Source organism: Ostrea edulis, chromosome 1, assembly GCF_947568905.1.
Source record: "Ostrea edulis chromosome 1, xbOstEdul1.1, whole genome shotgun sequence".
In the NCBI taxonomy this organism is placed as follows: domain Eukaryota; kingdom Metazoa; phylum Mollusca; class Bivalvia; order Ostreida; family Ostreidae; genus Ostrea; species Ostrea edulis.
Window position 1 is genome coordinate 14,000,222 of NC_079164.1, and position 14,674 is coordinate 14,014,895.

The window sequence follows — 14,674 nt, forward strand, 5'->3', positions numbered from 1 at the left end:
CTGACATGATATCAGCCCCCCAACGTGATATCAGCCCCCCTCCCCTGACATGATATCAGCCCCCTGACACGACTGTGTCCGAGTCAGAACCTGGATAGTGTATAATAATTTCTGACATTTCTGGGTAAAGGATCTGGTTTTACTAGGTTAAGTAAATGCCCCATAAATGATAAACTGATATACATGTCATGTATCTTAAACTTTTCATCTACTTTCACAAATACCTTTGAAAGTCAAATATATATTTCAAACACAATGATATACAGTGCTCCTTCATTATATTGCCAACTTTTGTTCAAAACCGAGGGCAATAAAGCAGCGATGGCAATGTCACATGTTCACCGTTACTGACAATGTACTAAGCAGTCAAAAGAAATTCAGTTATGCGATTTATTTGGGCTACATTCTGTATAACCATTAAGATAATCTTGGGTTTAATTCAGCAATTATTTGTATTAACCTGATCACCTTGTCCAGACCATCACACCTCAACGCACTGCTTTTAAAGTACAGGTGTGATTCCCGATGGGTGTTAGGTAATTGACATTATGGAGGGTAAACCCTATAAAATTTTACCATTTGTTTGTGAAAATCAGTGGCATATGGCATTATGCGGGGTTGGCGTTATAATGGGGGTGTTAACATGGGAAGAGATCTGTTCTTTAGGATTTTCAGGCAATAAGCATTATAACTGGGGGGGGGGGGGGGGGGGGGCAATATATTGAGGGAGCACTGTACATGTCCTATCCTGAATTATTCATGGTCATATTGCATATGAATTCAAAAAATTGTAAATATAATGTACAAACATTTTCGTATTTTTCTCACATAAAAAAAATTCAATTTTATCAAAAGACTAACTTGTAAACATTTCTTAAGAACATAGTTTCCAGAATGACTGTCTAATTAAACTATATAGTCGCATACAAAGAGATTTATAGATAACACTGAGCAGGAGCTCACCACAGACGTGTCTCGCGATCCGTAGATATATGTGGTGTACTCTCATGACTTTGGCCAAGTAAAACATAGTGGTGGTTTTATAATAGAACAGGATGTTGTGAGGAATAACTGGTGGGCGTTTCCCCTCATGAAATCCGTCACTGCGAAATGCTCCAAAAAGTATGGCACCCACAATTTTTCTCCATGTCGGAATTTCATTTAGCTTCTCCCCAACATCAATCAGATTTCTCATGAAATGGTTTTGATGACTGCAGATTTTCTGTTTCTGAAATCAGAAATAAAAATGCATGACAAACATTTCTTTTTTCAAAACTGACATTTATTAGGAAAGAGATTTATTGCAAATGTAGCCAATTTCTCATTCAAACATTAAGTTAGCACTTCACTAGAGCAAACAAAGCACTAATATAAGTACACATACATTATATAACATTATCTGAGATTTGTGATATTGTTAACCTAAGGAGGAATGCTACACCAGAGAAATTTGATCTGGATGAAAAGTGAAAGATATGTACAACATTTTTGAAATTGATCACTTTCAAATTTACTTTATCTAGTCAAAAATTGCTGTGTTAGCAGGAAGTAATTTGGAAAAAAAAAAACCTTGATGGACTCAAACCAGCTTTACAGTTCAGCAGTCGATGTGCTAACCTACTTAGTTACTCATTAAATCTGAAAGGAATAGGTAAATATTGCTGATATTTATATTTTCATTCATGTTTTAAAAGGAAGTCAGCCATTATGACACTGTAGTACACCTCCTTAAGTTTAAATATGTTTGTGAAATATTTTAACCTTGATCTATTTCTTCGGGAGGAAGGTACTCCTCTTCCTCATCGAATTCACTGTCTTCTTCCTGAGAGTCCTCCGTCACTTCCATACAACAGATACTGTAGCAGACGATACTGACCACAGCCGTGGGGAGTCCAAACATGAACAGGAACAGCCAATGTGAAGACTGCCATATGCTCTAGAACAAAAACAAGTCCAACAGTATAGAACTATTTTCTGTTAATTCTTCCTTGTAAGAAAAGTGCAGCCCTTTATACTGAAAACAAAAACATCTTCAGTCCCAAAGGTGCTTGAGGCCAAAGTCATATTAAAAACAAACGATGGATAAAAAGAGTGGAAGAATTTACAGATAACAGACACAAACTGAAAGAAGATGATCAAACTTTGCTTAGAATTCTCTCAAACATTGGATTTTAAATTAGAAGACGTAATAATTACAGCACCATGGTAATGATTACAGAAATCAGTACAGCAATAGCTATTTCCAGTAACAAATGGCGTGTCAATTTCATATCTGAAAAAAGAACTGTGCCTATAAATATTAAGGCCAAAAAAATTTCAATTGTGTGGTTCCAGAAATAAGGTAGGCCATGAGGTAGGAATTTTTTTTTGTGTGGACAAAGTATTAAAAAGGTCTGCAACTCCAGTGGATAATTGATGATTATAGAAAAACATGCATGATAAAATGATACTGAACTATTGTGTAAATGTTGCTCAAAACTGTGACACCGTCCATATTCTTTGTAATGTCTGAAATTTCCCAGTGTCATCAACATTGTGGGGGTAACCAAGGGCAGGTAATTTAATTATGATAATCGCATCCCAATAAAAAAACAAGAGGCCCATGGGCCACATCGCTTACCTGAGTCACCTTGGTCCATATCAGAAGACTTTCCATATATATTTGCATGTAAAACCGTAGTCCCTATTATGGCCCCAACCTACCCCTGGGGGCCATGGATTTTGCAAACTTGAATCTACACTATGTCAGAAAGCTTTCATGTAAATGTGAACTTCTTTGGCTCAATGGTTCTTGAGAAGATTTTTCCTATATATTTGTATGTAAAACTTTGATCCCCCCTTGTGGCCCCATCCTACCCCCAGGGGCCATGATTTGAACAAACTTGAATCTGCATTATGTCAGAAAGCTTTCATGTAAATATCAGCTTTTCTGGCTTAGTGTTTCTTGGGAAGATTTTTAAAGATTGTTCCTATATATTTGTATGTAAAACTTTGATCCCCCCCCCCTTGTGGCCCCATCCGACCCCCGGGGGCCAGGATTTTAACAAACTCGAATCTGCATTATGTCAGAAAGCTTTCATGTAAATATCAGCTTTTCTGGCTCAGTGGTTCTTGAGAACAAGATTTTTAAAGATTTTCTCTATATATTTGTATGTAAAACTTTGATCCCCTATTGTGGTCCCATCCGACCCCCAGGGGCCAGGATTTTTACAAACTTGAATCTGCATTATGTCAGAAAGCTTTCATGTAAATATCAGCTTTTCTGGCTCAGTGGTTCTTGAGAACAAGATTTTTAAAGATTTTCTCTATATATTTGTATGTAAAACTTTGATCCCCTATTGTGGTCCCATCCGACCCCCGGGGGCCATCATTTTAACAAATTTGAATCTGCACTACATCAGAAAGCTTTCATGTAAATATCAGCTTTACTGGCTCAGTGTTTCTTGAGAAGATGATTTTTAAAGATTTTCCCTATATATTTGTTCGTAAAACTTTGATCCCCTATTGTGGCCCCATCCGACCCCCGGGGGCCATGCTTTTAACAAACCTGAATCTGCACTATATCAGGAAGCTTTCATGTAAATCTCAGCTTTTCTATCTCAGTGGTTCTTGAGAAGAAGATTTTTAAAGATTTTTTCCTATATATTTTTGTATGTAAAACTTTGATCCCCTATTGTGGCCCCATCCGACCCCCGGGGGCCATGCTTTTAACAAACCTGAATCTGCACTATATCAGGAAGCTTTCATATAAATCTCAGCTTTTCTGGCTCAGTGGTTCTTGAGAAGAAGATTTTAAAAGATTTTTCCTATATATTTGTATGTAAAACTTTGATCCCCTATTGTGGCCCCATCCAACCCCCGGGGGCCATGATTTTAACAATTTAGAATCTGCACTACCTAATAAAGCTTATCTATAAATTTCATCTTTTCTGGCCCAGTGGTTCTTGAGAAGAAGATTTTTTAATGACCCTACCCTATTTTTACCTTTTCTTGATTATCTCCCCTTGGAAGGTGGCCTGGCCCTTTATTTTAACAATTTAGAATTCCCTTTACCTAAGGATGCTTTGTGCCAACTTAGGTTGAAATTGGCCCAGTGGTTTTTGAGAAGTCAAAAATGTTAAAAGTTTACAGATGGACGGATGGACAGACGGACGGACGCCGGAATACGGGTGATCAGAAAAGCTCACTTGAGCTTTTAGCTCAGGTGAGCTAAAAACTAAGGTCGAGGATCAAAAAATTAGGTATAGGTTGGGAAACCGGAACCACAAAATTATTTTTTAAAGCCTAATGCCATAAATTCACACTCACAATAACGGTGGTAAATATATCGTAAAATATCCTTTTCAGTCTCTGAAAGAATCCTGTTCCTCCATGGGGCTACAAAAAACAAAATGGAAGTATTTTACAACACGCCTTGCAGCATAGCTATTTAAACAAGACTGGTTCTAACAGGATTAATCACCCTTGGCCTATCTATAACATTTAAAGTCTCATCCCTACCAGATTCAACAATCCAGCTTTGTTGCAGGAATTTTTGAAAGGGGTGGGGGTGGGGGTGGTGGTGATGTTCTACTATTATTTCAAGGGGGGGGGGGGGGGGGGGGGGAGGGGACCCTCAAAATGAGTTATTTTTACCGTTTTTCGGGCAAAATTTTCTGACAAAAAGGGGGAGGGGGTGTTCCGGGGGTCAGACACCCCCCCCCCCCCTCCCTCTTGATCTGGCACTGCTCAATAACCTGTACTTTCTTCAAATGACCTTGAGTCAAGGTCATGACACACCCTCAGTTCATTAGCAATCTTTGTGTCAAGTATGATTGTCAAATGTTTCTTTGTTACAAAGTTACAAACCAAGACACAAAATTTAAACCTTATCTACCTGTGACCTTGAACTTGAGCAAATGTCAACTCCTTAAATGAGGGTCATGACACACCCTCAAATTCTTTCAGAGAAGAATGAGTGCTTAACATTTGTGGCCCAGTCTTGATTTATCAAAATACATCTCCCAGTGACATTGAACAAACAAATGTCCTTGGTCAAGGTCATGACACATCCACATCTCATCAGCAATCTTCATGTCAGGCAAGAGCCCTAAAATATTTCTTTGTGATGAAATAAGAGGCTACAGGCATAAAAATACCCACCTGTTCATTGACACAATTTATATGGACAAGGAAAATACAGTTTTGCATGAAATTTTATTTTTTTTAGAAACATAAGCCGTTATTGATCAGGATCAGTGACATCTTCGAGATTTCATGAACTACTTATATTTCAGAGCTGAATAAATATACAATCATCACTATGACATATTTGACATTTAAAATTAGATTTTATTTCAAAGTCTATAACACTTTTATTATAAAATTATTATAAAATCAACCCTTTACAATTTTGCTGAATTTCAGTCATGCTCAAAATACACATTTGAATTATCTCTCTTGTTGAGTTTTCCATTTAATGAACTAAATTCATGAAGAATAGATTGAGGTAATGAGAGAACAGAATTAGTGACGACACAGAGAGAAAAATGAGTGGTATCTGTGTGTACAAAGCAACCCAAAAGGATTTATATTCTGTTATCATAACAATCAAACATGTTCTAACAGGTACCATATTCTGATGTGATATCTGTACAAAAGATTGATTGATTGATGTTTTCCGCCACACTCAACAATTTTTCAGTTATCTGGTGGCGCCCAGTTTTTATTGGTGGAAGAAGGAACCCAGATACATTGTACCTGGGAAGAGACATTCCGACCTTCCGAAAGTAAACTGGGAAACTTTCTCACTTACCGGTGCGAGCGGGATTTGAACCCGCGCCGACAGAAGTGAGAGGCCGTGTGATTTTGAGTGCGATGCTTTAACCACTCGGCCACGGAGGCCCCTGTACAAAACACAATATCTGTAGTTGGTGTTGTGTATAATTTAGACAAGGGAAGTAAAGAAAGCATTAATATAACTAAAGATGCCCCAGGAACAATAAAATGGTTCTTGCTTATTATAATACATCTCAATCTTTTCCTCACTAACTCTGTTCTCTCATTACCTCAATCTTTTCCTCACTAATTCTGTTCTCTCATCACCTCAATCTTTTCCTCACTAATTCTGCTCTCTCATTACCTCAATCTTTTCCTCACTAACTCTGTTCTCTCATCACCTCAATCTTTTCCTCATTAAGTTCTCTTATCACCTCAATATTTTCCTCACTAAGTTTTCTCATTACCTCAATCTTTTCCTCACTAATTCTGCTCTCTCATTACCTCAATTTTTTCCTCACTAGCTCTGTTCTCTCATTACCTCAATCTTTTCCTCACTAAGTTCTCTCATCACCTCAATCTTTTCCTCACTAAGTTCTCTCATCACCTCAATCTTTTCCTCACTAATTCTGTTCCCTCATTACCTCAATCTTTTCCTCACTAATTCTGTTCCCTCATCACCTCAATCTTTTCCTCACTAAGTTCTCTCATTACCTCAATCTTTTCCTCACTAAGTTCTCTCATCACCTCAATCTTTTCCTCATTAAGTTCTCCCATCACCTCAATCTTTTCCTCACTAAGTTCTCTCATCACCTCAATCTTTTCCTCACTAAGTTCTCTCATTACCTCAATCTTTTCCTCATTAAGTTCTCTCATCACCTCAATCTTTTCCTCATTAAGTTCTCTCATCACCTCAATCTTTTCCTCACTAATTCTGTTCTCTCATTACCTCTATCTTTTCCTCAATAATTCTGTTCTTTCATCACCTCAATCTTTTCCTCACTAATTCTGTTTCCTCGTCACCTCAATCTTTTCCTCATTAAGTTCTCTCATTACCTCAATCTTTTCCTCACTAATTCTGTTCTCTCATTACCTCAATCTTTTCCTCACTAATTTCTCTCACTACCTCAATCTTTTCCTCACTAATTCTGTTCCCTCATTACCTCAAACTTTTCCTCACTAAGTTCTCTCATCACCTCAATCTTTTCCTCACTAAGTTCTCTCATTACCTCAATCTTTTCCTCCCTGACTTTGTTGAGGAAGTCGGACATTTTATCTATAGTGATGTCGGAGATGACAAAGTCTGGAAAGTAGAAGAAGTGTGTCTGTGTATTCAGGACCAGGATGACAGGGGTTGCCAGGAAGGCCATGGTGATGCTGTTCACAGTTTCTACATCTGTCATCCACAGGAACTGGAAATCACTTCAAAAGAGTTCAACAAAGGGGAATAATTAACCTAAATCAAACACTGAACAAGATGTGTTTGAGAAACACTCATGCCCCCAGATTACAACATTTTAGTGAATCCTTTTTAAAGTAGGTCAGAGGTGAATTTCAAGGTCACGTGGTCAACAAATTTGGTACCAATGAAAAGGTCATCTCACAAGAAATGCACATTATGAAAGCAGTGCCTTACAGCTTAAATTAGAATTTTGTAAAAGTAGGTCAATGTAAAGGTCACCAGTTCAAATATTTCATTATCAATGGAAAGACCATACCACAAGGAATACACATGCCAAATACGAAAGCGAACCTCCAATGTGTAAAATATATGACCAAGGTTAAAGTTGTTTTTGTGAACATTTCCAAAAACTAGGTCAGTGGTCAATATCAAGGTCACAAGGTCAACAAATTTGGTATTGTTGGAAAGGTCTTCTCACAAAAAATGCACATTTTTAATATAAAACTGTACCTCTTATGATTTGAGAGATATAGATTATATCAGAGTTTTCTAAAAGTAGGTCAAAGGTCAATGTTAAGGTCATCAGGTCAAACATTTTGGTGTCAATTGAAAGGTCTTGCCACAAGGAAAACACATACCAAATATGAAAGTTCTACCTCTTGAGGTGTAAAAGATATTACCAACTTTAGCGGTTTTTGCCACAGACACTGACAGACAGACCAGCCAAAAACTAGATGCCCCCAAATTTTCCATTCTAGGAGCTAAAAATGATGAAAATGAAGAGTTCTGATCCTGCAAAACTAAGCATGAGTTCTGATCCTGCAAAACTAAGCACGAGTTCTGATCCTGCAAAACTAAGCATGGATAACTAGCATCCTTAACCATATTTTGTTCTCATTCGTGGTGTGTCTTATTAAACACAATATACTAGCATGTCTATAAATCATCTTAATGCTATTACATTAATAAATTCAACCATACACTTTAATGATGTAAAAGCTATGATCTAGACTGAAAGATGAAAACAATTTGGAGGCAACCTACTACTGTAAAATAAAGAAATTGAGCCACAGTGTAGATTATGAATGTCATCCATGTCAAGTGCTTCACATGAACTATAGGTTAGAGTCCCAGAAATACCATGCCCCGAAAATGATGTAAGAATTTATTGCAAGACCCTACTGTTAACCTATCAAAGAAACTCATTTGAAGAAAAGCTTTGTGTAAAGTCTGTGCATGATTTGTTTATTTGTTCCCATACAGCTCTAATGCAATAGACTGACGGAGATTAATGAGGGACGGAGATTAATGAGGGACGGAGATTAATGAGGGACGGAGATTAATGAGGGACGTCACAACCTTGGTATAGCGTTACCACTACTTCATCTTTGGTGTGACAAGATCCCGACTTCCTATCCCCACAGAGAGTAGAATCAATTTACTTCTTTTCAACAACACAAGGTGCATCACTACACTCCTCCCTGCCTCTGAAATGCCTTACCTGTGAAATATTTCCCTATACTTCACTGCCATTGTTTTACCAACATCTTTGATCCTACAAAATTAACAAAAATTATATTCATTAAAATATGAAAAATATGATTCATACATAAACGCTTGGTTATTTGGCATACTTTGAATAGATTTCGATTTTATCACAGATTGAAATGGACTTTAATGCAACACTGCACATTTCTGCAAACTTTGATGATAAAATTATCTAGAGTCAATGAACCATCTTTATGTTAGCCCGGATGCAGTTATTTGTGCAACTACTAGCTTCCTGACCACTTTGGTTCCAGGCAAAATCGTCTGGATAAGTGAAGCATTCCAATCGTTAAGTCACATGTATTAGAGATGCTTATCTTTTATAAAAGTGTAATTGCTCATTCACTTGCATTAAAAAGAAAAGCCCACAAGAATATCAGTAAAAGTGATGGATGCTCCCCAAAACACATCTATAACCAATGAACTACTTTGTATGAGGAATAACTCGTGTAATGATCAATAACTGTTGAAATATTGTTGAAATCAAAGTTGTTTTTTTTTTTTTATATATATAAGGTATATATGTTGAGTTACGTTGACCTTTACAAAATGACCTTGAGTGACCTTTGTCTGAAAGTCATTTCCCAGTATTACTTATTTTGTGTGATAAAATGACCTTGAGAGACCTTAGTCCCGTAAGATCAATAACTGTTGAAATATTGTTGAAATGAAGTGGGTTTTTTTCATATATAAGTTATATGTTCAGAGTGACTTTGATCTTTACAAAATGACCTTGATTGACCTGTCTGATAGCCATTTGCCTATTATTTATCTATGTGTGATATATGATCAATACCTGTTAAAAAGCTATTGAAATAAAGAACTTTTTACTTATGTATGGTATATGTTCTGAGTGACCTTGACATTTCCAAAATGACCTTGGTCAAAAAGTCCCTATCTCAAGGAAAATTTGTGATCAATTATGAACAATTTCTGATGAAAGGTTTAGGAGATGGGAACTTTTACATTAAAAACTGTTGAAATAAGGAACTTTTATATGTTCTGAGTGACCCTGACCTTTCCAAAATGATCTTGAAAGACTTTGGTTCAAAAGTCCTTGTCTCCAGAAACATTTGTGATCAATTATACCAATTTCTGATGAAAGGCTTATGAGATATTAGCTCAGACGGACGGACAGACTGAAGGACAGACGGAAGAATGAAAGGACATAACAGCGACTATATGCTCCCCCGAATTAAATGCATGTAAATGCATGCATCATAGCATGACTTCAATTGACCACATACTTGTTCATATGTATATGAGGATGGCGACAAATTGTAACTCTTAACTAGGGAAGATAACATTAAATATATGAAAGGTAAAAGTTCTCCTATTCAGCCTATATATCTTAACCCCCCCCCCCCCCCCCCCCCCCCCCCCCCCCCCCCCACTTTTAAGGCAAAAAGTCAGCACAATCATTCCTTGTTCTTTTACACTTCCTATGTTTCTCAGATGGGCATTGTTCAAAATTTGTAATTCAAATTTATTCAAAACGTTGTGTCCATATTGCACTAATTACTGAAGACCAAATCTTTGCATCTGCTAGTAGTCAGGGAGGGGATGAATCAGGAGGGTTCCAATTACACCCCGTGAATCATAATAGTCTCTTCAGACTTAATACACTTACAAAAAAAAACAAGAATTAATCATGAAAAATGGATCCAAGATGACATCTTCTATTACAAATGTTTGACAAGGGAGACAAATTTTGAACAGCTTTAGTAAGTTTGATGAGCATTTCCTTCATTGTTTGGCAAGTACAACAGATTTATTCATGCTCAAAAAAAAAAAAAAAACAGACAAAGAATCTACTAGACTTATTTTCAGCCATCGAGATTTTTGCATATAATAAGGAAAACACATAATATTTCTACTGGCAACAATTACTAACTAGACTAATTTCAAGGTTAACATTTTGGGAGACAGTGTTCTCTTAAACATGTTTGTAATTGTCAGCAACGCATCAGCCCTGTTCATATGATACGGTCGATGACATTGTTAGGCTTATGTCTTTGGCATTGAGGACTCTCTTCATCATTATGCTTTGTACTAGGAAACTTTGGAACAAGAAATTTGGCAAAGCAGGACCAAACATACCACATATATTTAGGAAGGCTAATATATTCAGAAAACTAGCAGTAGAGACAGAAAATGCTTGATGTTACTGCTGCAGGTTTTATCCTAAAGAATGAGAAAAAATACTTTTTAAAGTTTTGTACTGAAAAATAGACGAGGACTTTTAAAGTCCCTTACACTTTGATACTATTTAAGGAATGTCTAGGGTATAAAAGCAAGGAAAGCATGGGGCAATTCATTAATTAGCAAAGTCATTTCTGCAGAAATTACCACATGCTTCCAATATTTTCATATACCCTCAAATATAGAAAAACATGTATTCCTTATAAATGTAGCGGTCAGTTGGGTTTGATAGCTGGTGACCATTTAGCCCAGGTGGTAGATCACCTGAGTAGAGAATTCAGGGGGCCTGGGTTCAAATCCTGGTCTGCTCCTGTTACGTATCTAGATCTATAACACAAAGGTGTCATTTGATGCCAACCATTTTGAAAGATTGCAAATACAGTAAAACATGCTTATAAAGAACATGTTTAAAACGAATTCACACTTATTGCGAAGTGATATTTACATGCTTATAACGAATTCACACTTATTGCGAAGTGATATTTACATGCTTATAACGAATTAACAATTATTGGGAAGTGATATTTACATGCTTATAACGAATTCACACTTATTGCGAAGTGATATTTACATGCTTATAACGAATTCACAATTATTGGGAAGTGATATTTACATGCTTATAACGAATTCACACTTATTGCGAAGTGATATTTACATGCTTATAACGAATTCACAATTATTGGGAAGTGATATTTACATGCTTATAACGAATTCACACTTATTGCGAAGTGATATTTACATGCTTATAACGAATTCACACTTATTGCAAAGTGGTATTTATCCCCTATGAGAGGAAAATAATTAAACTTTTATTGAACATAATGAAGTTTAGTTATAACAAACTGTTTTTCACCGGCCCTGGAGGTTCAATCGCTATAACTGTGTTTTACTGTGCAAGTGTATTTACTAAATAGCCTGATGCCCCATTTTAAGATTTCTTCGCAGTGTTTATGTATTCCATGTGTCAATCAAGTTATGCACAAGAATAGATGCACTGATGTCATACATTGTGTGTATTACGCTTTTAAATACAAAAGAACATATCCCTCTTACAAGATCTATTTTGAATGCAAAATACAAAATTATTACTGAATTTTCAAAGTACTCCTACACTTTAATATATGATAAAATGCAATGAGGTTAATAATATTTTCTCAATTTTTATTTTAATACGGCATTCTTTCCGTTTTTAAAACTACATTTGATACTTGAGAAAATTTGATATGCTCTTCTTAATCCTTCTCATATCTGCAGAAGAGTAGCTCTCCAAGGGAAAAAATTGTATAGAGCAATCTTTTATCCAAGAGAGCTCTGCAGCAAAACCTCTGATATTTCAACCTTTTATGTGTATATTATGTTATCAATTGTACATTAGTGTAACTTCTAAAATAACTGCAGGTACAATTTTCTCACCCCCCCCCCCAACCACCACCCAATCCCCAAACGTGTAAACACAACAAAACCATCACCTTTACCTTCATCTAACCTAGAAACAAAAACTCGAACAAAAAATTGTGTCAATTGAAATTGACGAAGTTTAACATTCTGTGGCAACTTTTCATAAACCTATCTTTGATTCTGCCATTTTGCCATTCTGTGCTTGTGTGTTCCCTTCAGTTTGACGTGTACCATTTCTTTCATAAAAAACTTTTCTGCAGTTAAAAGATGCTCTGGTGTTTTGGATTCAAAACTTCCAAAATAATTCAGGAAAAAAACCTATAATAGCTGGTTGACTGGAGTGCAGAAGTTTTAGTTGTCAAGTCGCCGTTTCATTCATGCACATCATGGTGAATTTTTATCATATAATCAAATAATACAATAAAAACAGAATTTCACATTTGCATTGTTTTTCCATCATAAAGTGTGGAATTTTATGTAGAATTGATTGAACATTACATTCTTAATGGTTATAAATGGCAAATCATAAACAAATTCTTGTGCAAGCCAGTTTGTTAATTTGCTGAGACTGCCAAACAACTGACAGAGTAGAAAACATTGGTAAAAAAGATCAATCTGAGGGCTTTGTCGGTATTCATATACACATTCTTTTCAGGATATCTACTTTGTTGGAGCTGTAGTTTGGTTACAATTTACCGTGAACTATGTACGACAGACACGACTTCAGAGGGAATAGTACATCCTCACAATTTTTCAAAATGGAAGTGTGCCATTGATGCAAAACTATATTCTCTGTCCTTTTGAAATTCTTCAGTGTCTGCTTAGCTGGGTGGATTACGACATTAAGTTTGCAATATTATAGACAAGAGGAAGAGTTCACGTCTCACAGAGACATTCATGTAAACATTTCTGATTTTACATCAAAATTGCAAATTTTTGCTACATGGGACAAATTTTTTTATTTTCCAAAACTAGTTTTATAATAGATATTTTTTGATTTTTCTTTCACTTAATACCTCCTTAAAAGATAATATGTTGATACGAGGATTCTAAATATTTGTATCATGATTGTTTATTGGCCTCATCAAGACACCCAGATTCAAATACATGTACAAGAGGATGCTTGACCTTGTTTTGATACACATGGTCTTGTCTTTTCCTCTGTAAACAAATATAAGATAGCTCCGCCTACAATGTCAATCACTAAGGTGGAATTCAAAATTTAGAGCTGCTTCAGAACTTTATGTGCTAAATTCTCTTTAAATGAATTTTTGTTCGTTATAATTTTTATGTCTCTTGTTCATTGCCATGGTAGCTCGATCCACACCAAAACTTAGAATTTATCATATACAAACAAAACATATTTTCAAGTAATCGTCTCTGATCTGAAAGCTGCAGAAAAAGTTGAATTTCCCATACATTTTGTGATTGGTTGCTATTTATACCCAGTCCCCCAGCCATTAAGATCAATGTAAGTTTCTACGATTTCCTCATTTCTAAGTTATGGTACATTATGACGAGGAGTGGGATAGAGGAAAAGAAAGCACAAACATGGTGATACCAACCCAAACTTTGTTTAAAGAAGATTTTCAAACATGCAATTGCTTTTCCATAAATAAGCTATATAGCCCCATCTTGAAACATGACCTCCTGACCTACAGTCTAACCCACTGACCTGCACTGTGACTCCTTGACCTGCAGTGTGACTCCCTGACATTTAGTATGACTCCCTGACCTGCAGTGTGACCCCCTGACTTACAGTGTGACTCCATGACCTGCAGTGTGACCCCTTGACCTGCAGTGTGACTCCCTGACCTGGAGTGTGATCCTTGACCTGCAGTGTGACTCCCTGACCCACAGTGTGACTCCCTGACCTTGAGGTCATGGATTTCACAATTTTGATAGAGGTCTCCTTGCTTATCATAGTTATGTACATAATTTGTATTAATGTTTGAGAAGATTTTAAAAGTTTCATTGTATTTTGAGGCTTTGGTCCCACACCTCAGCCCTAAAAGTGTAGGGGTCACACACCTCAACCCAAAAGTGTAGGGCCACACACCTCAGGCCAAAAAGTGTAGGGGCCACACACCTCAGCCCAAAAAAGGTATAGGGCCCCACACCTAAGCCCCAAAAGTGTAGGGGCCACACACCTCAACCCAAAAGTGTAGAGTCACACACCTCAGGCCAAAAAGTGTAGGAGCCACACACCTCAGCCCCAAAAGTGTAGGGGCCACAAATTTTACAAATCTTGTTCCTTGAACCTCATAGATGCTACAGAGAAATTGTCCATTGCTTGGTAGATGATAACATAGATGCTACAGAGAAATTGTCCATTGCTTGGTAGATGATAACATAGATGCTACAGAG

General features: G+C 36.6%; 1 protein-coding gene across 1 annotated transcript in view; it reads right to left on the reverse strand.

The window, feature by feature from the left end:
* LOC125661115 (protein disulfide-isomerase TMX3-like) overlaps positions 1-14,674 on the reverse strand; it is a 60,639-nt gene that overhangs the window by 2,104 nt on the left and 43,861 nt on the right. The window contains exons 10-14 of the mRNA XM_048893013.2: positions 8,661-8,714; positions 6,987-7,179; positions 4,309-4,377; positions 1,762-1,936; positions 1-1,228 (exon numbers count right to left, since the gene is read on the reverse strand). The exon at positions 1-1,228 is cut by the window's left edge and continues 2,104 nt beyond it. Of these exons, the coding sequence (XP_048748970.1) occupies positions 1,179-1,228; positions 1,762-1,936; positions 4,309-4,377; positions 6,987-7,179; positions 8,661-8,714 (541 nt within the window). The 3' untranslated portion in view covers positions 1-1,178. The remainder of the gene's footprint in view (positions 1,229-1,761; positions 1,937-4,308; positions 4,378-6,986; positions 7,180-8,660; positions 8,715-14,674) is intronic.